Raw genomic sequence first — 27518 nt, 5'->3', positions numbered from 1 at the left:
TGAGTTTTGGCCCATTTTACGATCTTCCTTGACACAGTCGTTAAGTGAATCGCTGCGGTTCTTAAGTTAGTCACACCGTTGTTAAGTGAATCTGGCTTCCCCATATGACTTTGTTTGTCAGAAGGTCGCAGAAAGGGAATGACATGACCCCTAGGACACTGCAACCGTCATAAGTATGAGCCAGTTGCTAAGCGTCTGAGCTTTGATCAGGAACCATGGGGATGCGGCAATGGTCGTAAGTGTGAAAAATGGTCACAAGTCAAGTTCGAATGGTCACTAAATGAACTGTTGTAACTTGAGGACTACCTGTACAATGCTGTCTGAGTTATAACTCTGTTCTCTGAGGGCCTTGTATTTTAGCTTGGATTTTTTTTTCAGTCCTTATGTTCCCATGTATAAGGGCAATAATCAGGTATTGAAGCGATTGGTTCTTTTGGATCCAATAAGCACACCAGTAAATAAAGAGATTTTAAGCTTTATTTAAGCTAAAAGAAACAGATTGAAAGGCATAATATACAAAGCATACATACCAACCAAAATAATACTCAAATCTCTTACAAACTGCCAGGAACTCCTTAATAAAAACAACCATAGAGATTTTATTATTAATATTTTTGGAGGGCGGCCAGTTTATACAATTCAGGTAATCCTCAAGTTCCAACAGTTTGTTTAGTGACTGTCCAAAGTTATAACAGCACTGAAAAATAGGACTTATGACCGGTTTTTGACACAACCATTGCAGTGTCCCCGTGATCATTTCATCAAAATTCAGACGCTTGGTGACTGACTCATATTTATGACGGCTGCAGGGGTCCTGTGATCCCCTTTTGCGACATTTTGACAATCAGAATCAATGGGGAAGCTGTGAGTAACTTAACAACTGCAATGATTCACTCAGCAACTGTGGCGAGGAAGGCTGTGAAATGGGGCAAAACTTACTTAAGAAATTTTTCACTTCGTAACAGACACTTGGGGCTCAATTGTCGTATGTCAAGAACTACCTGTACTCAAATGTCTTAAAAACTGCCAGGAGCTCCTTAATAACAAAAACAATAATGTATTTTATTTTTTGGCGGGGGCAGCCAGTTTGCACAGTATCTATTGCTAGGTTCCGTGCAGAAACTCCCCGCAAACAACAGAATTCCTACCGTATTGATCATGACCTGACACCAGAATGTCATGGCCCTGCTACAGTCAGGAGACTGGAAGACCTGACCTTCACTGACTGGCACCTGGCTCCAGGTGGAAATCGAAAGCCTGAGACTTTCACAGCTTTGAAGTTACATGATATTTACACACACACACACACACACACACACACACACACACACAGCCTTCTCTTTTGTTCAGCAACCAACCAAGAATGTAAACAAGCAGGCTAGCTCAGAATGAGCTCTAAACTTCTAGACCAGTGTTTCTCAACCTTGGTAGCTTGAAGATGAGTGGACTTCAACTCCCAGAATCCCCCAGCCAGCAGCGCTGGCTGGGGGATTCTGGGAGTTGAAGTCCACCCATCTTCAAGCTACCAAGGTTGAGAAACACTGGTCTAGACCCATGATGACGAATCTATGGCACATGTGCCACAGGTGGCACATAGAGCCGTATCTGTGCGCACACGAACTTTGCCCTAGCTCAGCTCCAGTGTGCGTGCGCGTGCCAGCCAGCTGATTTTTGGGCCTTCCAGGCCCACCGGAAGTCGGGAAGCGGGCCATTTCTGGCCTCCGGAGAGCCTCCAGGGGGGTGGGGGAGGCCGTTTTCGCCCTCCCCAGGCTCCAAGAAAGCTTATGGAGCCTGGGGAGGGCGAAAAAAAGGGCCTACCGGGCCCACCGGCAACCTTTATGCCATCGCGTGCCAAAAGCGGGGGGAGCACAGGGGGCAGGGTGGAGAGGGCATTGAATAATGGGTGAGTGCACGCACGCGATATCCCCGCACTCCCCCGCTTTTGGCACGCGACGGCAAAAAGATTAGCCATTACTGTTCTAGACTTTTCTTAATATGAAGGAGAAATCAAAATAGGCCATCAACTCCTCACAGTAACCATGGCCTTTCTGCATTGCTATATTGTAGTCATCTTGCCTCTTTTGTTTTTTTTACTAAATCACCAAAATTTTGCCTGATGTAAGATTTACAACATGTGAAAAGAAGCTTTATCCCCCACAAAAGCTTGGATATCCATATTTAGGGAATTGGTAACAAACACCAGGCAGAAGAACAGAGGCCAGATTGCATTAAAATGTCTTGAAGAATATAATTAACCTTTCTCTCCTTGATTAGTTTTCATCCATTGCTTCTTGTCCTGCCTTCAGGTGCTTTGGAGAATAGGTTGACCCCTCTTCTTCTTCTTTCTTCTTCTTCTTCTTCTTCTTCTTCTTCTTCTTCTTCTTCTTCTTCTTCTTCTTCTTCTTCTTCTTCTTCTTCTCCTTCTCCTTCTCCTTCTCCTTCTTCATTTTTTTTATTTTTTTTTATTTAAAATAAAAACAAAACATAAAACCGCCATCATTCAAATACAATCACAGACAGTGTGTCGATCGGTTAAAATTCTTTTGTGCACAATCCCATATCCAAAATTACCAATTATTTAATTTCTCCTATTTAACAGTTTTATATATCCCTTTATATTATTATACTCATTTAACCATTATTTTACAAAGGCTTAACTCCCATAAGAAAACACTTCATATATTTTATCATTACATTAATTTCATATTTCATATTTCATCTCCATATTTTATTATCTAGCCATTGGTAGAACAAATCCCAAATCAAATAATATTGTTTGTCTTCCTGTTCTCTAATTTCAAATGTCAATTTACTCATTTCAGCACAGTCCATAATTTTCTTAATAACTTCATCATCAGTAGGTATCTTCTCACCTTTCCAATTTTTAGCAAAAACAATTCTAGCCACTGTTAAAACATTCACAATTAAATATCTCAGTTGTTCGTTATACATTTCTGGTAAAATCCCTAATAAAAATATCTCTGGTTTAAAGTCAATGTGTTTGTCATTTTTTCCAACCATGTGTGGATTTTAGTCCAATATCTTTTAGCTTCTGCACATGTCCACTACATATGGTAATGTGATCCTGGAGTCTGATGACATTTCCAACATTTCTCTGATTTGTTGACCCCCTCTTCTTTTGTGGCAGTCCTTCAAATACTGGAACACTGCTATCATGCCACCCCTAATCGTTCTTTTCATTAGACTTCACATACCCCAATCCCTGCAACCATGCTTCATATGTTTTAGATTCCAGCCCCCTAATCATCTTTGTTATTCTTTGCACTTTTTCCAGAGTCACGGCATCTTTTTAATATTGTGTTGACCAAAACTGGATGCAGGATTCCAAATACGGTCTTACCAAGGCATTATAAAGCAGTACTAACTTGTTTTTCATTTCTCCTGTCTTCTCATCCTCTCACAGATTTGCAGCTAAGCTCATTGCGGGTGTGCTGGATTTCAAGGCAAAGATTGACCGGTGAGTAAGTTCCTTTGGATCTACTGGCCCAGTACAGGGGATATCCATGCAAATTGAAACCCACTGGGCAAATCTGGAAGACAAATTCTATCTCCAGTGGAAATTAGAAGAGGAAGTTGGTTGCGGTGGCATAGTGGTTAGAATACAGTATTGCAGGCTAACTCTGCCCATTGACAGGAGTTTGATTCTCACCAGGCTCAAGGTTGACTTAGCCTTCCATCCTTCCGAGGTTGGTAAAATGAGGATCCAGATTGTTGGGGGCAAATATGCTGACTCTGTAAACCACTTAGAGAGCGCTGTCAAGCACTGTGAAGCGGTATATAAGTCTAAGTGCTATTGCTGTTTTGCCTGGGAAGAGCATGGGACCCTTCTTGGGGAAGCCTGAATGGGTCAAAAATGGTAAACGGCTCCAGATGTGCCTGTGGTTCCCAGGGACAAGGAGACTTTGGGTGTTGCTACTCCTGGGTGAAGAACAGAGCGGACTGGGAAGAGGGTGGCAGCTGGCAAAGTCAGAAAGTTATAGTTCCCTTTTTTTTTCTGTACTCCCAAATGGACTATTTCAGGGGTTGGGGGCAGGGGTGAAATTCTACCGGTTCGCACCGATTTGGGCAAACCAGTAGTGATAAAAACTACCTATTCGCCAGAACCGGTAGTAAAAAAATGCTTTAAAAAAAGTAAAAAAAACGGTTCCCACGATTGCGCGGCACAGCTGGTAGGTAGTAAAAAAAATGCTTTAAAAAAGCTTTTTAAAAAAGGTGCCAACAATCGGCTGTGCCGCGTGATTGTGGGAACGTTTTTTTTTTTTTTACTTTTTTAAAGCATTTTTTTACTACCAGTTCGGGTGAATAGGTAGTAAAAAATGCTTTAAAAAGTATTTTTTTAAAAAAAAAAAGTTGGCCATGCCCACCCAGTCACATGACCCCACCAAGCCACGCCCACCAAGCCACGCCCACAGAACCTGTAGCAAAAAATTTTGCATTTCACCACTGGTTGGGGGTTCTCGTATTCCCCAAACTTTTACCTTCTGGTTTACCTGTGCAAGTGGAGAACCAATCAAGCCTTCCAGACCAGATCTGTTTCTCCTCCTTTCACAACTGCCCAGAGGGCCAGAGTGCGCAGAGATGAAGGTCACCCCCAAATAGAATAAGCCTGTGCTTTGGACCCCAAGGGGAAAGGGGGCACCCTAGAGTTCTTCCCCTTCCCAAGCTATCATACACTTAACTCTTTCCTTTCCACACTGCATTTATAGCCAATTGTTTTGGAAGCAGTCTTCAACTTTAACCAGCCTTGTTCAAAACGTCTTCTTTGGCACAGTAAAAGTTTGGTTTGCAGGTTTTGGCAACTTCACTTTTGTTTCTGTCTGATGGCATCCAAATTTTGTTTCTGTGCCAGACTAGAAGTGGGAAGACCTGGGTTTTTGTTCTCCTCTGAGCCACAGAAGCTCTCTGGGAGAAGTACCGTATTTTTCAGAGTATAAGATGCACTTTTCCCCCCCTAAAAGAGCGTGAAAATTTGGGTGCGTCTTATATATCGAATGTAGCCAAAAACACGAGGCACGGAGAAGGCGATGGTCGATGGCAATCCCTGCAGCCTGGAACAGCTGATTGGGGCTATTCCGGGAGGCCGATCCACCCGCCAATCAGCTGCTCGTGCTGAATCAGGCTGCAATAATATGCTGAAGCTGACCTGGCTGTTCGCTATTTGTTGCAAGGACTGTCAGAGTTTGCAGCAGCAAGCAAAACACAAGCAGAGGAGAGGAGTTTCAGTTTTAGTTTCAGAGATCAGCACAGCATGCAGCTTTAGAATACCCCCAGGCTCCTTGCTGTCTCCTTCCTTGTTGCTCACACAACAAATACTTTTCAGTTTCCAAACAGTCTCACACACTGACAGGACACTAGCCAGATGAATACCAATGGATGCTGGTAGGCAGAGGCAGAATTTTTTTTCTTATTTTCCTCCCCCAAAAGTAAGGTGCGTCTTATACTCTGGAGCGTCTTATACTCTGAAAAATATGGTAATTCATTCATTTTATTTGAACCAGAATAACAGAGTTGGAAGGGACCTTATAGGTCTTCTAGTACAAGCCCCTGCTCAAGCAGGAGACTGTACCAGACCTGTCAAACTGGTGGCTTGTGGACCGAATACAGCCCGCAGAGGCCACACCTGCCCCAGCTCCGCAAAGGCAAAAAACATCCCGATACGGCCTGCAATGCAATCGGGTTTGACACCCCTGCTCTATACCATTTCAGACAAGTGGTTGTCCAGTCTCTTTTTAAAAACCTCCAGTCTTGGATCACCGACAACTTCCCGAGGCAAGTCGTTCCACTGATAAATTGTTCTCACTTTTAGGAAATTCCTCCTTAGTTCTAGGCTGCTCTCCTCAATTAGTTTCCACCCATTGCTTCTTGTCCGGCCTTCAGGTGCTTTGGAGAATAGATTGACTCCCTCTTCTTTGTGGCATCCCCTTAGATATTGGAACCCTGCTATCCTGTTACCCCAGTCCTTCTTTTCATTAAACTAGACAAACCCAATTCCTGCAACTGTTCTTCATATGTTTTAGCCCCCAGTTCCCTAATCCTCTTTGTGACAGACCTGGAAACCATCTTGGGCATTGGATCTTCAGGCCTGCCACATTTAATGCAGTGGGAAATTGGGAGGGGGGATTGTATAGAACTGGGGAGATACGTAGTCAAAATAACATTCTTTTCTCCAAGAGTCAAGGCCACTCTTCCCTGCACCTCGAGGGGTGTGACTGGGAGTCATCTCCAGTTGGGACGGTGCATTGATTGGACAATGTGATGGACATCTGGGTGCTGGGGTAGGAACTTGGGCTTTCTTTTGGGTGGGGAAAACCCGGAAGGTTTCAGATTCGGGTTTTCCCAGATGTGCCAATATGACATCTCTAATAAAATGGAACTTTGAGGAAACTCGAGCCTCGGAGTTTTCTTTCATTGGGGGTGTTACTTGGAACCCTGACATTTTGTTGCTCTTCTCTGCACTCTTTGCAGCCTTTATATAGACTTTGGGCCACTCCATCCTTCCTAGCCAACCTAGTTCAAAGGGGGGGGGAATTGAATTCTAAGGCCTGTCTTCAATTTCTGGATGAAAAGGTGGGCAAAAGACTGTCAGAAATTCATATGCAGGTATGCCCACGGCTTTCTTGTGGACTGACATTGAGAGAGAAAGCTAATTTGTTACCTATTTCTTTCCATCCACCACGGCAGCCAGACCCTGCTAGTTGAGTATTCCCACGGTCACCCTCTCAGCATGGACTGCTATTCTCGCCTCTTTGCCTCTTGCCGACTTCCTGGACGAAAACGTGACACTATTTTACTGCCTCCACCTGGACGGAAACCCCCAAATTATATTACCGTTGTTCGCAACTTCCAGGTAAAATACCTTCATGTTGGTCCAACCTTTGATCCCTGGATCTGTTGGGAGCAATTCTTGGGGGGGCCTGAATAGAAGACCCCATATTTCTTTACTACTACATAAGAAAAAGAGATAAAATACTATTTTAATATTTTAAAAGTGCAATGTTCTAGTTCAGTGTTGACGCGTAATTGGAGACATCCAGATTCTAGTCTCCTTTCAACCATGGAAATCCCCTGGATTACTTTGGATCAGTCACGTAACATCTTAATCCTCTTAATCCACTGTGCCCCATAGAATTGTTTTTGGATACCATGGAGTGCAGTTTGGATGCCCCCTTAAGCTCCCGAATGAAGAGGGGTATATAAATCTAATACAGTCATTAAGGTATATCATGGTTATAGGATTGGAGGCAGCGTGCTAAGGTCCAGGAATGTGAAGCTCCTGCGAGGCCCCCCCTCTCCTTTCAGAAACCACTGTGGTAGGTGACCTTAGAGTAAGGGTCTCCAAACTTGGCAACTTTAAGACATGTGGATTTCAATTCCCAGAATTCCCCAGCCACCATGGCTGGCTGGGGAATTCTGGGAGTTGAAGTCCACAAGTCTTAAAAGTGTGGACTTCAGACATGTGGGCTCACTTAAAGATGTGTGGACTTCAGTTCCCAGAATTCCCATGCTGGCTGGGGAATTCTGGGAGTTGAAGTCCACAAGTCTTATAGTTGCCAAGTTTGGAGACCCCTGCCTTAGAGGAAGGATACAGGTTGTTCTGGACTTAAAACTGCAATAGAGACTGGAAAATTCATTAAGTGATGCAATCATTAATTTGAGGTATCACATGACAGCACCCAACTTTATGACCTGTTTGCCATGGCTGTTAACTGAGATGCCAGGCGACCATGACTTATGACCTTCACTCCCTGCTTCCCCATTGACACTGCTTGTCGGAAGCCAGCTGGGAAAATTGCAAATGATGATCACCTAGGACATTGGGACCATCATATATGTACAACGGTTGCCAAGCACCCAAATTGTAATTATATGACTGCGGGGATGATGCGACAGTTATCAACGCAAGTTGGTTTTTTCCAGTTGTTAAATGAATTGCCATAACTCAAGGACTACCTATATAGCAGTACTCAGGGCCTTTGGATGATAGAGGGTCGTTCTAGGTTCTTAGGTCCCTGGATGGGTGTGAACCCCAAAACATTTGGGGACTTTCTCAAAGAAACCAGAAGTGAACAGCTCCTTGGTATAATGGGGTACCCCTCACTTCTCTGCTTAAGATAGCCTTTATTGTCATTTTTGTGCGTGGGCACCTTAGCACAAATTAAAAGTGAAATTCTGTTGCCTGCTCTCAAAAGTGTACGCATACATAATACCCATAGAAACATGCTATATACATACATATCAGTGGTGGGTTGCTCCCGGTTTGCACCGGTTCGCAAGAACCGGTAGTAATAATTTGTAATAGTTCGGAGAACCGGTAATAACATTGGCTGGCTACGCCCCCGAACTGGTCCCCGGCCTGATTGCTGCTCGCTTACCCCGCCCACCTCATCAGAGGCTTCTTTTTTTTTAACTTTTAAAAGCATTTTTTCTACAACCTCTTCAGCTGAAAAAATGCTTTTAAAAGTAAAAAAAAAAAAAAGCCTCTGATGATCGCGCGGCTCAGCTGAGATCGTCAGAGGATTTTAAAAGCATTTTTTTCTACAACCTCTTAAGGTTGTAGAAAAAATGCTTTTAAAAGTAAAAAAAAAAAAAGTTGGTCACGCCCCCCCTCTCCCATCAAGCCATGCCCACAAAAGAAGCCATGCCCACAGAACCGGTAGTAAAAAATTTTAGAACCCACCCCTGATACATATGTATATACCTACACCCTAACTAATACATATAAATATTGATCACTGTCCATCTTGAATACATAGCGGAAAAAGGAAAGTTGAGAGTTCACGAGGTTGATACTGTATGGAACAAAACTGTGGCTGAATCTGGATGTTCTGCTTCGGATACCACGAAGCTTCCTCCCAGGAGGTTAACAAGGAAAACAGGTTGTGAAGAGGATGTGTAGCGTCCCAGACAATCCTGCGGACTCTGCTCAAGCATCGCTTATCTGCTATGTCCTGGATAGCAGCCAATAATCTTTTCGGCTGTCCTCGCCACTCTCTGCACCGCCTTCCTGTCTGAAGCCGTAATGCTTCCAAACCAGACTGTCATGCAATAGGACAGGATGCTCTCGATCGTCCCTCTACAGAAAGTGGTAAGAACAGGGGAAGGAAGATGAACTTTTCTCAGGTGACACAGAAAATGCAGGCTCTGCTGTGCCCGCTTCACCACTGTCTCGCTGTTGAGCGACCAAGCTAACCTACTTGTTAGCTGCACCCCCAGAAATTGGATGCTGCTAACCATCTCCACAGGTGAATCATTAATACACAAGAGGTGTGTGGCTGTGCCTGCCTTTTCTGAAATCGACAATGATCTCTTGAGTTTTTCCATTGTTTAAAACAAGGCTGCTTAAGAAAAACACTAGCAAACCCTCAACCTCAAGGGTCAGCAACCTGTGGTTCTGGAGCCACATGTGGCTCTTTCACCCCTCTGCTGTAGCTCCCTGTCACTCAAAATATGCGTCGCAACTGCCAATGTGTGACACCCGCTGGCACACGATTTATTGAGCTTTTCAACCCCCAGTAGGCCAACCATGGATAAATCCAAGAAAAGTTTCAGAAGAAAACAGAACGTTTAATTCAACTACATATGCTAGTTTTGTGGCCGCTCCAGAAATAGTCAGGCATGGGAAGGGTTTTGTGGCTCCCGGTGTTTTCTTTTCCATGGGAAATGGATCCAAATGGCTCTTTGAATGTTTTAAGGTTGCAGACTCCTGCTCTACCTCCTTGCGATAAGCATCCTTATTGTCATTCTTTGTTCCTTTCTCAGTTCTTCCAGCTTGAAGTATACAACAGTGATGGGACACCGCTGACCATCGACCAGCTCTATCTCCAGCTCCTAAAAATCCGCTCCTTTTCTTGGAAGTTGGATAAAGAGCCCTTGGGAGTCCTCACCAGTGACCACCGACATACCTGGGGAGAAGCCTTCACTAGTCTCATGAAAGGTATGGGAAGCCATGTTTTGGTAGGTAGAAGTTATGGGCCTTCGATCATCAAGCCTCCATGCAGGAATCCAGATTAAAGTATCCATGTTAGATGGCTGTTCATTCTCCATTTTGAGGGAAGGGGAGCCCTGCCTCTCAAGGTCCACTGTCAAACTGCTCCTAATTTTATTATCTTGCCATTCCCCAGTGACTGGATCGAGATGTAACAAATGGCTTCTTTTAAACACATTAAGGCAGGGGTGTCAAACTCGATTTCATTGAGGGCTACATCAGGGATGTGTTTGACCATGGAGGGTCAGGGGTGGTGGTGGCTGGAGTTGGGCGTGGCCATGGTGGGCGTTTGACTTTCTTTCCACAGTTCTTTACTATAACCATTTTCCTCTCTCTTCTATCAGATATTACTGGCAAACATTTATTACTTATTCTTCATATTCCACTAAACTTTCTATTTCTAAATTTATACCCCATTGTTTAAAAGTAAATTGCTTTTTCAGGCAGAAAAGCTATTTATACAATTGTATTTTTATTATTCAACTAATAATAAAAATACAATAGCATAAATAACATGATAATATAAGCTCTTAACAGCAGAGGTAAATTTCCAGGACAGTAAATAGAAATGGCTGTCAATTATAGATAGACAATAGAATACAGAATAGATTGCTGATTGTAGATTAAATGGACCTACAGTATGTAAAATCTGGCATTAAACTATAGTATTACCATAGGATGTTGCTTGTTTTCAATTAGATCAGACGCTTACTTGAGGCCACATAACGTATTTTTCGGAGTGTAAGACACACCTTTTTCCCCCCTAAAAGGGGGTGAAAATTTAGGTGTGTCTTATACACCAAATGTAGCCCCGCCCACCCACTGGTCCCCACCCTTTGGCCTCTGCCTCCCAACAATTTAACTCCTTGCAGCAAGAAGAAACAGCTCGTTTCAGCTTCAGCACAGTCTAATTAGTACAAGTTGATTGGATCGGCCTCCCAACTCTCAGCTGTTTTGCGCGGGTCTCTGCTGCTTGCTGCAAGGAGGTAAATTGCTGGGAGCAGATTTTTTTTTCTTGTGCTAATCAAGCTATGCTGAAAACAAAAATGAAAGTAAAGCAAGCTATTTGCTGTTTGCTGCAACGAGACAAAATTGCTGGGAGGCAGAGGCAGATTTCTTTTTCTTGTTTTCCTCACCAAAAAAGGTAGGTGCGTCTTATAGTCCGGAGCGTCTTATAAAACTATATGTTTTTATGCCAAGAATTCAAACCTGCTGTTTATTTTTTGCAACTGTACAACGTTTAGCTTAGTAAATCCACGTCTGATCATACACTCCGCAAAAGTCTCTTGTAACCCAAACGCTGTTAATTTTATCTGCTCAAAATTACACCTTGTGCTACAAAAATTAAAGTTATTTTTCCTGAATGAATCTTACCTAGCTAAGCAAAATAATAATAATAATAATAATAATCCATGCAATCCATAAACTGACATCAGAAAGCAATGATCTGAGTTACAAAATTGTTTAAGGGACTTTCGTCAAGTCTTGGTTTGATTTGACATCAGTCGCCGACTTGCTTCTTGGCCTCTGATATGACCCTCACGTTTCTCATCTGCTTGCTGCCTCTGTGACCTGTTTCACACCTCTCTCTATTGATTGGGAATGACAGGGCCACTGTGGTACTTGCATTTTTCCCTCAGTGAACTTCTTTATTTCTGCTGTAGTCAGTTTGCATGTCAAACGTGGCTCATATACATCTTCAGACCAGTCAATCAGGATTAAACATTTGATGGGAGGGTACAGTGTAGTCATATTAAATATACCGTATTTTTTGGACGATAAAACCCACTGGAGTATAACACGCACCAAGATTTCGAAGAGGTAAACAAGAAAAAAAAAGTTTTTGCCCTCACCGGCTCCCAGGAGCACTCTGCAGGCCTCCCAAACCCTCTGCGCCAGTGGTGGGTTGCCCCCGGTTCGGACCGGTTTGCAAGAACTGGTAGTAAAACCAGCCGGAGGCTCCACCCACTGACCCCGACGTCATCAGGAAGCTTCTGTGTATGCGCAGAAGTGCGAGCGAAGCGAGCCCACGAGCGCAGCCCCATTGCAAACCGGTAGTAAAGGTAAGTAGAACCCACCCCTGCTTTGCGCATCCCATTTTTGCGAAAAATGGGATGTGTAGAGGGTTTAGGAGGCCTGCAGAGTGCTCCTAGGGGCTGGAGAGGGCAAAAACGTGCATGGGGAGTTTGGGAGGCCAAAAGCGGGCTTGTTTTTTGCAAGAACAGGGCCTGCAGAGGGTTTGGGAGGCCTGCAGAGTGCTCCTGGGGGCTGGGGAGGGCCCCCGTTTCTGAAAAAAATGGACCCATTTTTGTGAAAAACGGACCTATTTTTGGCTTACCACACGTGTCATGTTTTTGCCCTCCCCAGCCACCAGGAGCACTCCTTCTACGCATCCCGTTATTGCAAAAAACGGGCCTGTTTTTGACGAAAACGGGACACAAGGGGCGGGGGTTCAGGAGGCCAAAAATGGCTGTATTTGGTATATAAGACGCACCAACATTTTCACCCTCTCTTAGTGGGCGGGGGGCAAGGTGCGTCTTATACTCCAAAAAGTACGGCATGTTCAGTTTACTTTAATTTTAACTATATGTAAATGAAAAAAGGAATGAAGTCAGGTTAAATTTTTTTAAGATTGCCCCCCGTTTTCTGACCCCCTTTCCCCCTCCAGAGAATGAATTTGAGCTCTGTCCTGTGCTACAACACAATTATATCGGGAATTAAATCTGGCGTTTCTTGTTCCAGACAAGCTGAACCAGGAATCGGCTCTCAAGATCCAACGTAGCCTCTTCACCGTCTGTCTGGATGCCCCTATCTTGAAGGTGTCCGATGCCCACGTCCAAAGCCGTTTAGCAGCTCAGATGTTGCACGGTGGAGGAAGCTACTCCAACAGCGGCAATCGCTGGTTTGACAAGACGCTGCAGGTGAGAATCAAAGCAGGACGTGAATTAGGCTTCAGTTTGGAAGCATAAAGACATATGATCCTCAGTTGTACAGTAATAAATAAAAGTAAGGTTAAAAAGATATAGATAAAAGTAAGGTTCTACACTTAGGTAAGAAAAAAAAACCAAATATACAAGTATAGATTAGGTGAAACTAGGCTCAATGCCAGTAACTGTGAGAAGGATCTTGGAGTCTTAGTAGACAACCACTTAAATATGAGCCAACAGTGTGCGGCGGCAGCCAAAAAAGCCAATGCATTCCTAGGCTGCATCAATCGTGGGATAGAATCAAAATCTTGTGAAGTTCTAGTAGTTCTACGAAGCTTTAGTAAGACCACACTCTGGTCATCACAATGCAAAAAGATGTTGAGACTTTGGAAAGCGTGCAGAGAAGACCAGCAAAACTGATTAGAGGGCTGGAGGCTAAAATGTACGAAAAAACAGAGGAATTGGGTATGTCTAATCTAATGGAAAGGGACACGGTGGCTCAGCGGCTAAGATGCTGAGCTTGTCAATCAGAAGGTTCGAATCTGTAGTGCTGCGTAACGGGGTGGGCTCCCGTTACTTGTCCCAGCTTCTGCCAATCTAGCAGTTCGAAAGCATGTAAAAAATGCAAGTAGAAAAATAGGGACCACTTTGGTGGGAAGGTAACAGCTCTCCGTGCGCCTTCGACGTTTAGTCATGCCGGTCACATGACCACGGAGACGTCTTCAGACAGCGCTGGCTCTTTGGCTTTGAAACGGAGATGAGCACTGCCCCCTAGAGCCAGAAACAAATAGCACGCATCTGTGGGGAGACCTTTACCTTTACCTTAGTCTAATGGAAAGAAGCATTGGGGGGGGGGACATGATAGCACTGTTTCAATATTTGAGGGGCTCCTACAAAGATGTTGGGGTCAAACTATTTTCCAAAGCACCAGAAGGCAAAATAAGAAACAATGGTTGGAAACTAACCAAGGAGAGAAGCAACCTTAGAACTAAGGAAAAATTTCCTAATGGTGAGAGCAATCAACCAATGAAACAACTTGCCTTCAGAAGTTGTGGGTGCTCCATCACTGAAGGCTTTCACAAAGAGACTGGACAACCATTTGTCTGAAAGGATATAGGGCCGTGATGGCTAACCTTCTTGCTGTTGCGTGCCAAAGGTGGGCGGAGCATGGGGGGGTCACATGTGCGTATGCCCACACCCATAATTCAATGACCCCACCCACCCCCGCGCATGCGTGTGCAACCCCCCCGCACTCCCCGCGCTTTTGACATGTGATGGCACAGTAGGCCTGGTACGCCCATTTTTCACCCTCCCCATGCTCCAGAGGCTTTCTTGGAGCCTGGGGAGGGCGAAAACGGCCTTCCCTCCCCCCCCCCCGGAGGGCCTCCGGAGACCGGAAATTGCCTGTTCCCCAACTTCCAGTGGGACTGGAAGGCCGGTTTTTTTGCCCTCCCCAGGTTTCAGAGCCTTTCTAGGAGCCTGCAGAGGGCAAAAACAGCCTTCCCCCCCCACCCAGAGGCCGAAAACAGCCCGTTTCTCAATTTCCAGTGGGCATAGAAGGCCGAAAAATCAGCTGGCAGAGCTGACATAAGGCAACGCTCGCGTGTCCACAGATATGACTCCACGTGCCACGTGTGGCACGCGTGCCATAGGTTCGCCATCACGGATATAGGGTCTCCTGCTTGAGCAAGGGGTTGGATTAGAAGACCTCCGAGGTCCCTTCCAACTATTATTCTATGTTCTCGGTAATCAATAATGTGCCATTAAGAAGGAAGCATCTCAGAAAGCTTCCAAGTTTCAGTTACATCATAACCGTTTTGAACATTTTTAGAATTATATTTTAAAAAAGATGGGATGGCTTCCGCAGGCCAAATCCTAGATCAAAATTTAAGCATTTAGAGTTTTGTCCATTTCTCTTGATACGAACAGAACGAGACTTGGCCTGTGTGCTGTGCCGATCTCTATTTAATGGCACGTTTTTTTAAAAAAATGATTTAAGAAAGCTACATGGCTACCTAACAAACACTAACTTGGGTTGGTAAGCAGTCAGCCAGTGACAAGTAAGGAATGCATTTAAAAATTGTATTTGGGAATACACATTATTTTATTCTGCTTTTTTCATCATCCAAAATAAAAAAGATGAGAAAAGCTCAGCGGTCCCCAACCTTAATGGCTTGGCAGCCTGGCGGGGACGGGAGAAGGGAACTGACCTGTGTAAGCAATGCGCTGGTGCGTGCATGTGTCTCCCAGCCCGCCTCGCGTAAATAGAGCTGCATGCACCGGCCCACCACTTGCACGGCCCACTTCTGAACTGGCCACGGACCAGTAGTGGGCCACGTCCAGGGGTGGGCTGCTGGGGGTTCACAGGGGTTCGGGAGAATCTCTAGCTAAGATTCTGTGCAGTTTGGAGAACCCCCAAATCTCACTTCTGACTGGCCCTGCCCACCCTGCCCCTCCCAGTAGTCCCCACGTGGCCCGTTTTGGATGCAGGTAAGTGCAGAGTGCGCATGGAGGCTCGGGGAGAGCGAAAAACAAAAATAGGAGCCTTAGTGGTGCAGCAGACTAAAGTGCTGTTAAGTAGCACCAGCTGCCTGCAATTACTACAAGTTCAAATCTCCCCAGGCTCAAGGTTGACTCAGCCTTCCATCCTTCTGAGGTAGGTAAAATGAGGACCCGGATTGTGGGGGCAATAAGCTGACTTTGTATAAAAAAGAACACCGCTTAGGGGGGGCCGAAAGCCCTACTAAGCAGGTATATACAAAAGTATGAAGGCTATTGCTTAACGCCCTGAGTCTCCGGAAAAGGGCGGCATATAAATCAAATAAATAAATAAATAAATAAATAAATAAATAAATAAATAAATAAATACGGGTTTCCGGCCTGAGGAGACCGTTTTTGCCCTCCCAGAGGCTCGAGGAAAGCCTCCAGAGCCAGGGAGGCCCCCTCCCATGGTGCAGGAGGCAGACATGGCCACACCCACCATGGCCATGCCCACCCAGCAACTGGGCAGAGAACCCCTTGATAAAATTTTTAAAATCCAACCCTGGCCACGGCCTAGGAGTTATGGTTCCCTGCTGTAGCTGAAACCAGCTTTTTAATTGTATCTTTTCTGTGCCTAACAAACCATTTCTATTCCTTCTTTCCACTCGTTCTTTTTCCCTGGCCTTCAGTTCATCATCGGAGAAGATGGCACCTGTGGGGTCCTTTACGAACAAGCCATCGCTGAGGGGCCACTGATTGCCACAGTCATCGATTACGTCATGGATTATTGGTAATGTCCCTTATTGGGGGAAGAAGATGAGGCTGTGGGGATAGATAGCCTGACTTGACTCCCGTGAGCAGATTTCGAACCGGTGCTACAAAAAGCGTTCAGAAAACCATAGTCCTTGAGATGCAGCTTTGAACTCAATAGCCAGTGACCAGGAATGGTAAACTCCACCCATAACTGCATGGCAGAATGAAATTTATTTATTTTTATTTATTTAATTGAATTTGTATACCGCCCTACTCCCGAAGGACTCAGGGCGGTGACAGCCATAGAATAAAACATATAGATACAAAATTTAAAATAAACTAAAACGAATTAAATAATTTGGCTGAGCAAATTTAAAACCCCAATAATTTAAAACCAAATTTAAAATTTCCATTTAAAAAGGGGAAAGACTTAGGTCAGGCCAGCTTGATGAAATAGGAAAGTCTTGAGCACACGACGGAAGGTATGCAGATCCGGGATCCTCCGTATCTCCGGGGAGAGGTCGTTCCAGATAGTAGGTGCCCCCACAGAGAAGGCTCTCCCCCTGGGGGCCGCCAGTCGACATTGTTTGGCCGACAGTACCCGGAGGAGCCCCTCTCTATGGGAGCGTACTGGTCGGTGGGAGGCTATTGGTGGTAGCAGGCGGCCCCGTAAATAACCAGGTCCTAAGTAAATAACATGGTCCATAAACCATGTTAAGGCTTAGTTCATGGGTATGAACCTGGCTAGAGGGATGTTGCTTTCATATAACAGAATAGTCCTTTATAAAAAAAAAAAACCAATCTTTATTAAGTATAAAAAGATAAAATATCACATTAACTACATACATTATAAAATATGAAATAAAGAAAGATAAAAGAACAATCAGAACAGAAAAGAAAAAGAAAGACATAAAAAAGGGAGAGAGACAAAAGAAAGAAGCAAAAAAAAAGAAAGAAAAATAGAAAATACACACAATATAATAATACAAACTACAATATATATATATATCTATATTTTTTTTTTCTTTTTTCATAGGCTTTTATGTGCATATTCTTTCTAGCCAGGTTTTACCTATGTAAACTTAGTTGTTCTTCAGCCCTAGGTTCTGTGAAATCTCATTCACAAGTTCTTGGGCCCTTTTTCTGCTGCCAAACTGCAACTCTGTGTTGCTTCCTGGGAGACCCAGATAGCTATTTCTACCTCTTAAGGCGTCATCAGTGGGCCACACCCACTTCCCAATTATCCTCCCTGTAAAAGGCATAATGTATCTTTTTTTTTTTTTTCTTTTTTCATAGGCTTTTATGTGCATATTCTTTCTAGCCAGGTTTTACCTATGTAAACTTAGTTGTTCTTCAGCCCTAGGTTCTGTGAAATCTCATTCACAAGTTCTTGGGCCCTTTTTCTGCTGCCAAACTGCAACTCTGTGTTGCTTCCTGGGAGACCCAGATAGCTATTTCTACCTCTTAAGGCGTCATCAGTGGGCCACACCCACTTCCCAATTATCCTCCCTGTAAAAGGCATAATGTATCTTTTTTTTTTCTTTTTTCATAGGCTTTTATGTGCATATTCTTTCTAGCCAGGTTTTACCTATGTAAACTTAGTTGTTCTTCAGCCCTAGGTTCTGTGAAATCTCATTCACAAGTTCTTGGGCCCTTTTTCTGCTGCCAAACTGCAACTCTGTGTTGCTTCCTGGGAGACCCAGATAGCTATTTCTACCTCTTAAGGCGTCATCAGTGGGCCACACCCACTTCCCAATTATCCTCCCTGTAAAAGGCATAATGTATCTTTTTTTTTCTTTTTTCATAGGCTTTTATGTGCATATTCTTTCTAGCCAGGTTTTACCTATGTAAACTTAGTTGTTCTTCAGCCCTAGGTTCTGTGAAATCTCATTCACAAGTTCTTGGGCCCTTTTTCTGCTGCCAAACTGCAACTCTGTGTTGCTTCCTGGGAGACCCAGATAGCTATTTCTACCTCTTAAGGCGTCATCAGTGGGCCACACCCACTTCCCAATTATCCTCCCTGTAAAAGGCATAATGTATCTTTTTTTTTTTTTTTTCTTTTTTCATAGGCTTTTATGTGCATATTCTTTCTAGCCAGATTTTACCTATGTAAACTTAGTTGTTCTTCAGCCCTAGGTTCTGTGAAATCTCATTCACAAGTTCTTGGGCCCTTTTTCTGCTGCCAAACTGCAACTCTGTGTTGCTTCCTGGGAGACCCAGATAGCTATTTCTACCTCTTAAGGCGTCATCAGTGGGCCACACCCACTTCCCAATTATCCTCCCTGTAAAAGGCATAATGTATCTTTTTTTTTTTTTTTTGGTTTCAAAAAAAGCCTATGAAAAAAGAAAAAAAAAGATACATTATGCCTTTTACAGGGAGGATAATTGGGAAGTGGGTGTGGCCCACTGATGACGCCTTAAGAGGTAGAAATAGCTATCTGGGTCTCCCAGGAAGCAACACAGAGTTGCAGTTTGGCAGCAGAAAAAGGGCCCAAGAACTTGTGAATGAGATTTCACAGAACCTAGGGCTGAAGAACAACTAAGTTTACATAGGTAAAACCTGGCTAGAAAGAATATGCATATATCTATATACGTATACGTTCTTGACGGTGTCTAGTTGTTAATTTTGTTATCTTACAAACTTTGTTTTTGATTTATCCATTTATGCTATTTGTTCCATACCATATAATATTTCGAGTCTACCTTATCCTTTAATTCCAGTGTTAGCCTGTCCATTTCAACGCAATTGTACATTTTTGGAATTACTAATTGTTCTCTAACAGAGTAGTCCTAAAGGTGCTTTTTCAGGAGGCAACTGGATTTCCTTGGTTTTTTTTTTTTTTCTTTTGAAGATGTTTCGCTTCTCATCCAAGAAGCTTTTTCAGCTGCTTAAGAAGCGAAACGTCTTCAAAAGAAAAACCAGAAAGCACAGCGGCTTCTTGCAAAAAGCACCTTTGGGGAGAATTTTAATTAGGTGCCTGTTTGTTTTAGTTTTATTAATCACATTTATATGGCCACAACTGGGAAACCTTGACCTCCGAATGTTCAGCTTGGAGGCTAAAGACGCAGTATGGCCTTCTCCAATTCGAAGAGACACTTGTTCGGCAGGCTGAGGCAAAGAGGCAGTACCGGAACCAGCGAAATCTGGGGGCTGGGCAGGGGACAGACTGTATCTGCCCTCAGTGTGGAAGGGATTGCCACTCTCGAACTGGGTTTTGAGTCACACTAGATGCTGTTTTAGGATCTCTTTCCAGAGCACGATACCATAGTCTTTTGAGACTGAAGGATGCCAATATGGCCACCTATCTCATGAGAAGCGACTCTAGGCATCGTGCAACCATCAGCAAAAGCAGGCCCTATATAAAAACTTATAAAAATATAAAAAGTCATTATTAAAAATAAAAACATTAAAAAAAATTAAAACGTAATGACACCCCTCCTGCGCGACCTGCACTGGCTCCCAGTGGTCTTCCGGGTGCGATTCAAGGTGATGGTTACCACCTTTAAAGCGCTCCATGGCATTGGACCTGGATACCTTCGAGACCGTCTTCTGCCACCAGTAGCCTCCCACCAGCCAGTCCGGTCCCATAGAGAGGGTCTCCTCAGGGTGCCATCGGCCAAACTATGTCGGCTGGTGACGCCCAGGGGGAGGGCCTTCTCTGTGGGAGCCCCTGCCCTTTGGAATGAGCTGCCCCCAGAAATTCGTAAAATCTCTGATCTCCGTGTATTTCGCTGTGCCCTCAAAACCTTATTGTTCCGCCAGGCTGGGCTATCAAGGTAAAGATTTTAATTGGTTTTTAAAAATGGGATTTTAAATTTGGGGTTTTAAATTGAGCCTATCATTTAATAATTTTAATTATTTTTAAATTTTGTCTGTTTTTGTGTTTTTAATCAGGCTGTACATCGCCCTGAGTCCTTCGGGAGAATGGCGGTATAGAAATAAAATAAATAAATTAATAAAATAAAATCTTTCCTCCCTTTCTTTTCCCTCAGCAAAGATCCAGTCATGACACGCAGCCCAATGATCCCTCTACAGTTACCCCCAAAACTGTATTTTTCCATCACTCCAGAAGTCAAGCGTGACCTTGAGCGTGCAAAGCAGAATCTGGATGTGTGAGTAAGCAGGGCGTGTGCTCCGGGGTGGCCGTGGCCTGTTTTGGTAGCGCGCCTTGTCAGCCCCACTGAAGGGGTGGAAAACACCAGTAGTCCTCGACTTACAACAGTTCATTTAGTGACCATTCAAGGTTACAACGCCACTGAAAAAAGTGACTCTTTTTCACCCTTATGACCATTGCAGCATCCCCCATGGTCACGTGATCAAAATTCAGACGCTTGGCAGGTGACTCATATTTATGACGGTTGCAGCGTCCCGGCATCCAAGGGTGGGTTCTACTTACCTTTACTACCGGTTCGCAGCGGGGCCGTGTGCTCTTCTGCGCATCCGCAGAAGCATTTTAATGACATCGGGGTCAGTGGGCGGAGCCTCCTGCCGGTTTTACTACCGGTTCTATAGAACCAGTGCGAACCAGGGGCAACCCACCACTGCCGGGGTCACGTGATCCCCTTTTGGGGCCTTCTGACAAGCAAAGCCAATGGGGAAACCAGATTCACTTAACAACCAGGTTACTAACATAACAACTGCAGTGGTTCATTTAACAATTGTGACAATGAAAGGTTGGGCAAAATTCACTTAAAAAATGTTTCACTTAGCAACAGAAATTTTAGGCTCAATTGTGGCTATAAGTCGAGGACTCCCTGGTTCTTTTGTTTCTTGCTCTGGAACTCAGGCAAGTCAGCTGGGATCGTCAGAGGCAAAAAAAAAAAAAGCCTCTGCCGATCAGGCAAGTCAGCTGGGATCATCAGAGGCTTTTTAAAAAAAAAAGAAAAGAAAAGCCTCTGCCGATCAGGCAAGTCAGCTGGGATCGTCAGTGGCTTTTTTAAAAAAAAAGAAAGCCTCTGCTGATCAGGCAAGTCAGCTGGGATCGTCAGAGGCTTTAAAAAAAAAAGAAAGCCTCTGCCGATCAGGCAAGTCAGCTGGGATCGTCAGAGACTTTAAAAGCATGCCCACTCAGTCGTATTACCCCACCACCAAGCCCGCCCATAGAACCGGTAGTAACAAATTTTACATTTCACCACTGATATAGAGAGAATTTTTTTCCCCAGTCCTTCAGCTCTTCCGATAGTGCCTCCATCACCACTCTAACAACAAAGTCCATCCATCTTGCTGGTCATCTTCTCTTTTCTTCTGCCTTTCCCAACATAACCTTTGGCTCTTTTCTAGATAGATTAACAGAGTTGGAAGGGACCTTGTAGGTCATCTAGTCCAACCCCCCCCTGCCCAAGCAGGAGAACGTACCCCATTTCTGACAGATGGCAGTCCAGGGTAACCCTATCTCCCAAAAGGGTTAATTTTAGTTTTCCCTCATTTGATAATGTTTTATTTTGTGGCTGCAGACTTCCCTCTGTAATAGTTGTTTTTAATTAAAATACTGTAATGTCAAACAAATGTAATACGTCTATGGGGCAGGGAGCAGGGTGGGCCTCAGGAGACAACACCATACAGTAGTGGCCAAAATTGTGGAAACCTTTTGGGAAAAGTGTATTTTCTAAAACTAGCTAATAACACCATTTTTGGGGGGGGAGTAGTACCATAAAATTATATATCAATGGAAAGATAATTTAATCAAGAATGTAATGCAGTAACTTTTATGAAGGATTTGCTATTAGAATAGCAGTTACAGAATAAAGAAGAAAAGTGAAACACGTAGAAAAAATGAGATATACAAAAATGATCACCATAGAAAAAACGAGATATACAAAAATTATAACTATGTCAGTTAATACTTAGTTGGGGAACCTTTAAGCATGAATGACGGCCTTACAACGTCTTCCCATGGAGTGAACCAAGTCTTTTAGTTCTGCAGCTGTTATAATGTGAAACCAAGATTGAAGGATTGCTTCTATTAACTGGGTTTTATTGCTGGGTTGCTTCTGACTAACAAATTTCTTTAGTTGGCTCCATAGATTTTCAATTGGGTTAAGGTCTGGACTATTCCCAGTGCCATTCTAGCAGTGGAATAGGATTACCTTGTAACGCTAACAAAAAAAAGTGGTGTTGTTAGCCACCAAACCTCAAAAATACACTTTCCCAAAAGGTTTCCACAATTTTGGCCACTACTATAGGTATCCCATCAAGGGCCTACAGGAGAAAATCATTTCTCTGCATCTGACACTGCATCTGCCTGAGCTCTGAGTCTCTCTCTCTTTCTTTTTCTCTCAGCCTCATCAGCGATCTGGACATCCGTTGTTTCACCTATGACGGCTTTGGGAAGGAGTTTCTCAAAAGCCAAAACTTGAGGCCTGACTCGGTCATGCAGGTAGTGCTGCAGCTGGCGCATTACAGGTGAGCTGGCAGGTGAAGTCAAAGGATGGCTTGGAGAAGCGGGAGGACGAGGGTAGGATCCAGAATTTGAAACAGAAGCGTCCAATCTCGGGTGCCTGCAGATGGATTTTCAGGGGCTGCGACTAAGAGTGGTTTTGGGTATCCCTTAATCGGGGGTGGGCTTCAAAAATTTTAGCAAGGGGTTCTCTGCCCGGTTGTTGGGTGGACGTGGCCATGGTGGCATTGGCCTAGCCGGCCTCCTGCATCACGGGGAGGGGGAAGCATTTTTGCCCTCCCCAGGCTCCAGAGGCTTTCCTTGAGTCTCCGGGAGGGTGAAAACGGCCTCCCCAGGCTCTGGAGGCCACAGGAGGCCAGAAACAGGCCCGTTTCTGGCCAACCTGAACTTCCGGTAGGCCCGTTTTTCGCCCTCCCCGAGGCTCTGCACACACCCTGCACTTACCTGCATCCAAACCAGGCCACTTGGGGACTCCTGGGAGGAGCAGAATGGGGTGGGCGGGGCCAGCCAGGAGTGGGATTTGGGGGTTCTCCGAACTGCACAAAATTTTAGCTAGAGTTTCTCCCGAAATGCTTTTAAAAGCCTCTGATGATCAGGCAACTCAGCTGGGATCGTCAGAGGCTTTTAAAAGCATTTTTTCTACAACCTCTTCAGCCGATCAATCCCAGCTGAGCCACGCGATCATCAGAGGCTTTTTTTTTTTACTTTTAAAAGCATTTTTTCAGCCGAAGAGGTTGTAGAAAAAAATGCTTTTAAAAATTAAAAAAAAAAAAGCCTCTGATGATTGCGCGGCTCAGCTGGGCATGGGGGGGAGGCAGGGATTTTTGCTACCGGTTCTCCGAACCACCGGCCGCCATCGCTACCGAATCGGGCTATCTGGTCTGAACCCGGACCATTTCACCCCTGGACTGAAGGGATGGGTTTCTAATTCCTTTATCTTAACTGTATTGCCTGAGGGAATTCAGAGTTTGCTTTTCTTTTGTCTTGTTGTCACTCCAGTTCAATAAAAGCTTCCTTTTGAAATGCTAAAGTTTCAAGAGCCTTTGCTTTCTTGAACGAGGAGAAGAGGCTGGACCTTACGGTCACCTTCTCAGCTCAAAATTCTCACAACAACTTCACACCTGTGGATTGGCTTACCTCCGACTGGACAGAGGGAAGGGATTTCTACAACTTTTAACCTAACGGTTTTGAGCGGGAACTTTAGATCCTGCCTATTTTCCTTGCTATCACTGTCTCCCCATAAAAGTTCCTTTTGAAATGCTGCCAGTTTCAAGAGTTCTGCTTTCTTGAGGGGACAGGAGAAACAAGTCCTTACAGAACCTGTTCACTGCATGTGGGGGGGAAATCTTCTTTTGTACCCGTAGGGTTTCTCACCTAAGAGGCATAGTTCCGATGGTGCACGTAGTGTGTGTATTACAACTGACCTTTTTCCCCTTTCTAGAGCACACGGGCAATTGTGTCCCACCGCAGAGACAGCTTCGCTTCGTCGCTTCCATCAGGGCCGGTCAGAAATCATACGCTCTGCTACCTCGGCTGTGCTGGCCTTTGCCCAGGCAATGGGTGATGAGAACTGTCAGGTATTCAGCTTTCCACCTTGATGCCTTGGTGGTCTTTATTTATTTATTTATTTTAAGGTTGGGGTGACAACCCACTTCATCAAGTCCCCATTTTATTTCAACCAGAATAACAGAGTTGGAAGGGACCTTGGAGGTCTTCTAGTCCAACCCCCTGCTCAGGCAGGAAACCCTATACCAGTGATGGTTAACCTTTTTGGCATGGCGCTCCCACGTGACACCTCTCCTGCGCGAGCTGCATTGGCTTCCAGTGGTCTTCCGAGTGCGCTTCAAGGTGTTGGTTCTCATCTTCAAAGCGCTCCATGGCTTAGGACCCAGTTATTTACGAGACCACCTTCTGCCTCCGATAACCTCCCACCGGCCAACACGCTCCCACAGAGAGGGTCTCCTCAGGGTGCCGTCTGTCAGGCAATGTCGGCTGGCGACCCCCCGGGGAAGAGCCTTCTCTGTGGGGGCACCCGCCCTCTGGAATGAGCTGCCCCCAGGGATACGACTAATCCCGGATCTCCGGACCTTCCGCCGGGCCCTGAAGACGTTTTTATTTCAGCAAGCCGGGCTGGGTTAAAAATTTTTAATTGGTGAATTTTATGGGTAACGGGGTTTTAAATTGGAGAAGCCTAAGATAATTTAATTCTGTTTTAATGTATTTTAATATTTGTATTGTGTGTTTTTAATTTTGGCTGTTCACCGCCCCGAGTCCTTCGGGAGAGGGGGCGGTATAAAAATTTAATAAATAAATAAATAAAATAAATAAGTGCCGAAACTGGAGTGCATGCATGTGTGTGCAGGCCAGAGCGCCAGAAACCAGAAGAGCAGTTAGTGATGGTGCTCCTGCCCACAAAGAGGGCTCTGTGTGCCACCATCATGGCGAATAGTACCGCCAATTATTGAAAGAAATTCTACCGTGTTCCCCCGAAAATAAGACCTCCCCGGATAATAAGCCCTCCCCCCCAAAATAAACCCTTCCTGGAAAATAAACCCTCCCCGAAAATATTTAAACGCATGCGCAGCCAGTCCCCGCCATTTTCTCTGGTTAGGGTTAGGGAGACAAGAGCTGGAAATCAGGTAAGACGGCAAGAGGAGCCCCATCTTGCTCCACGCGCCCCAAACTAATAAGACCTCCTCAAAAATAAGGCCTAGCGCTTATTTCGGGGTTCAAAAAAATATAAGAGAGGGTCTTATTTTCGGGGAAACACGGTACCTCATCATATTTGAGGGCCTTCAGATTCATTTCTGGATTAGTCATATGGGGTGGAATTTGGTTCTGCCAATCCTGCTAGTTTCTGTATGTGGAGAAGTCCATTTTTCTCTTCAAGAAGTCTTGGCCTTGTTCTGGCCTTGGTCTTGGGACAAGTAGGAAAGTCTCTGTTACCGACAACAATCTCTTTTCCATGCAGCTTGAAATTAAGAGTATAGATAGTCCTCGATTTATAACAGTAACTGGACCCAGAATTAGGGACACAAGTCATGCTAGTCATTAAACGAGTCACTACACGACCATGCCTGTTTTTACAACCTTTTTTTGTGGCGGTTACTAAGCAACTGCAGTGGTTATTAAGCGAACACAGCGGTCATTAAGCAAATCCATTGTCTGCAATGGGTGTTCTTTGCCAGAAACCAGAAGTAAACAACCATTTCCAGCAAAAAAAATGTTGTAAATCATGGTTCCATGATTACGGGATGCTGTAAATCAGCAGTCACCAACTGGTAGTCTGTGGACCACTGGTGGTCTGCGAGAAAATTTTGGTGATCCACAGAAAAATTACTTGCATTTTTTATATTGCACTAAATCAGGGCTCCTATGGCCCCTGGGCCGGATACGTGCAATGAACGCTTGTGTTCCTGCAGAGAGTCTCCACCTTCTGGGTCTTTTTGTGCGGGTTGGAGGGTGGCAGAAATTCCAACTTGAGGTCTGCTTCAGCCTCTTGGTGTGGAGCTTTGGGTGAAGGCCGCTGGTGGCAAAGAGCCGGAAGGTCTTGTTTCAGTGGGACAGCATCATGGCCTGGAACTGGCTGACCATCTCAGCCCGCTGAGCCTCCAGGTGCCTATACCTAGCCTTGCACTCCCGCAGGTCTTCCCTCTGCTTGGAAAGCCTATGCTCGTAGTCCTCAGTGAGGTGCTTCTATTGAGCTTCCTTCTTGGTCAGATCCAATTTGAACTGAGCTGTTTTGCCAACTCTTTCTCATGGGTGGCTGCTTAGCTCCAACAACTGCTTCCTATTGGGGCCCTAAGGAGCCCGGGCGGGCAGGTTAATAGTAGCGAGTAGAGGCTGGCAAGGTGCCCCTCAATGTGAGTGACATCGAGTTGGCCACGCCCACTCAGTCACATGACCACCTTGCCACGCCCACCCAGCTGGTCATTAGGCGGATCATATTCGTGGTCTGCGGGATTTAAAATTATGAATTTAGTGGTCCCTGAGGTCCGAAAGGTTGGTGACTCCTGCTGTAAAGGACCATAAATGTGGGTTGGTTGCTCAGTGCCCTTAATATGATCATGTGACCACAGGGTGGCGGCAGCAACCATCAGAACTTCGAATTTTGATCATAACTCAACGCTCGAGAGGTTCATCATAACTTTGAACGGGCGCTAAACCAGTTGTAAGTCAAGGACTGCCTTTATCCATGTCAACATTTAGATTTCTCTACATACAGGTAGTCCACGACTTACGACAGTTCATTTAGCGACCATTCAAAGTTACGACGGCACTGAAAAAAGTGACTTATGACCATTTTTCACACTTACGACCTTTGCAGCATCCCCCATAATCACCTGCTGTCACCTGCTTCCTATTTAGGACCGTTGCTGTGTGCCAAGGTCCTGTGGTCACCTTTTGTGATCCTTTGACAAGCAAAGTCAATTGGGGAGCCAGCTTCACTTAACAACCGGTTACTAATTTATCCACTGCGGTGATTCACTTAGCAACTGTGCCAAGAAGTGGAGCAGAATTCACTTAACAAATGCCTCACTTACCAACCAAAATGTCCACCTGCATTGTGGTCATAAGTTGAGGACTACTTGTATGTTAGTAGTGAAATTTTCAATGGGTTCTTGGAAGGTTCTTCAGGGTGTATGGTCTGAAGGTTCCTGTCTCTTGCAGGCCTCTTCTGGTATCTAAAATCCACGTCTCTTTTTTTTCACTAGGCCCCTGAAAGATTATCTCTCCTGAGACAAGCAGTTGAATTCCACAGCACCCTGACAGAGCAGGTAACTTGTCTCCCGGGAGGGAGTGTTGGGTAGGAATATTTATTTTTAATGTCTTCAAGTCAGCCTTGAAGTTGGCAACGTTTTCCTTGACGACATTTTCAAAAATGGTTTGCCATTGCTGGCTTCTTATGGCTGAGAAAAAGTGACTGGCCCAAATTCAACAAGTTGGTTTCAC

At 44.7% G+C, this 27518-nt stretch overlaps 1 protein-coding gene across 2 annotated transcripts in view; it reads left to right on the top strand.

Annotated features, from left to right (window-relative positions):
• LOC139312096 (carnitine O-acetyltransferase-like) overlaps positions 1-27518 on the top strand; it is a 65279-nt gene that overhangs the window by 33535 nt on the left and 4226 nt on the right. For both annotated transcript variants that reach the window (XM_070936621.1, XM_070936622.1), the window contains 9 exons: positions 3425-3478; positions 6703-6868; positions 9781-9955; positions 12749-12927; positions 16104-16204; positions 20161-20280; positions 22448-22570; positions 24007-24142; positions 27281-27343. In XM_070936621.1, coding sequence (XP_070792722.1) covers positions 3425-3478; positions 6703-6868; positions 9781-9955; positions 12749-12927; positions 16104-16204; positions 20161-20280; positions 22448-22570; positions 24007-24142; positions 27281-27343 — 1117 coding nt within the window. The remainder of the gene's footprint in view (positions 1-3424; positions 3479-6702; positions 6869-9780; positions 9956-12748; positions 12928-16103; positions 16205-20160; positions 20281-22447; positions 22571-24006; positions 24143-27280; positions 27344-27518) is intronic.

This window comes from Pituophis catenifer, unplaced genomic scaffold (assembly GCF_029215685.1).
Source record: "Pituophis catenifer annectens isolate HBS135680 unplaced genomic scaffold, rPitCat1.0.hap2 SCAF_2, whole genome shotgun sequence".
Lineage (NCBI taxonomy): Eukaryota > Metazoa > Chordata > Lepidosauria > Squamata > Colubridae > Pituophis > Pituophis catenifer.
This window is presented reverse-complemented; position numbering and strand designations above follow the sequence as displayed.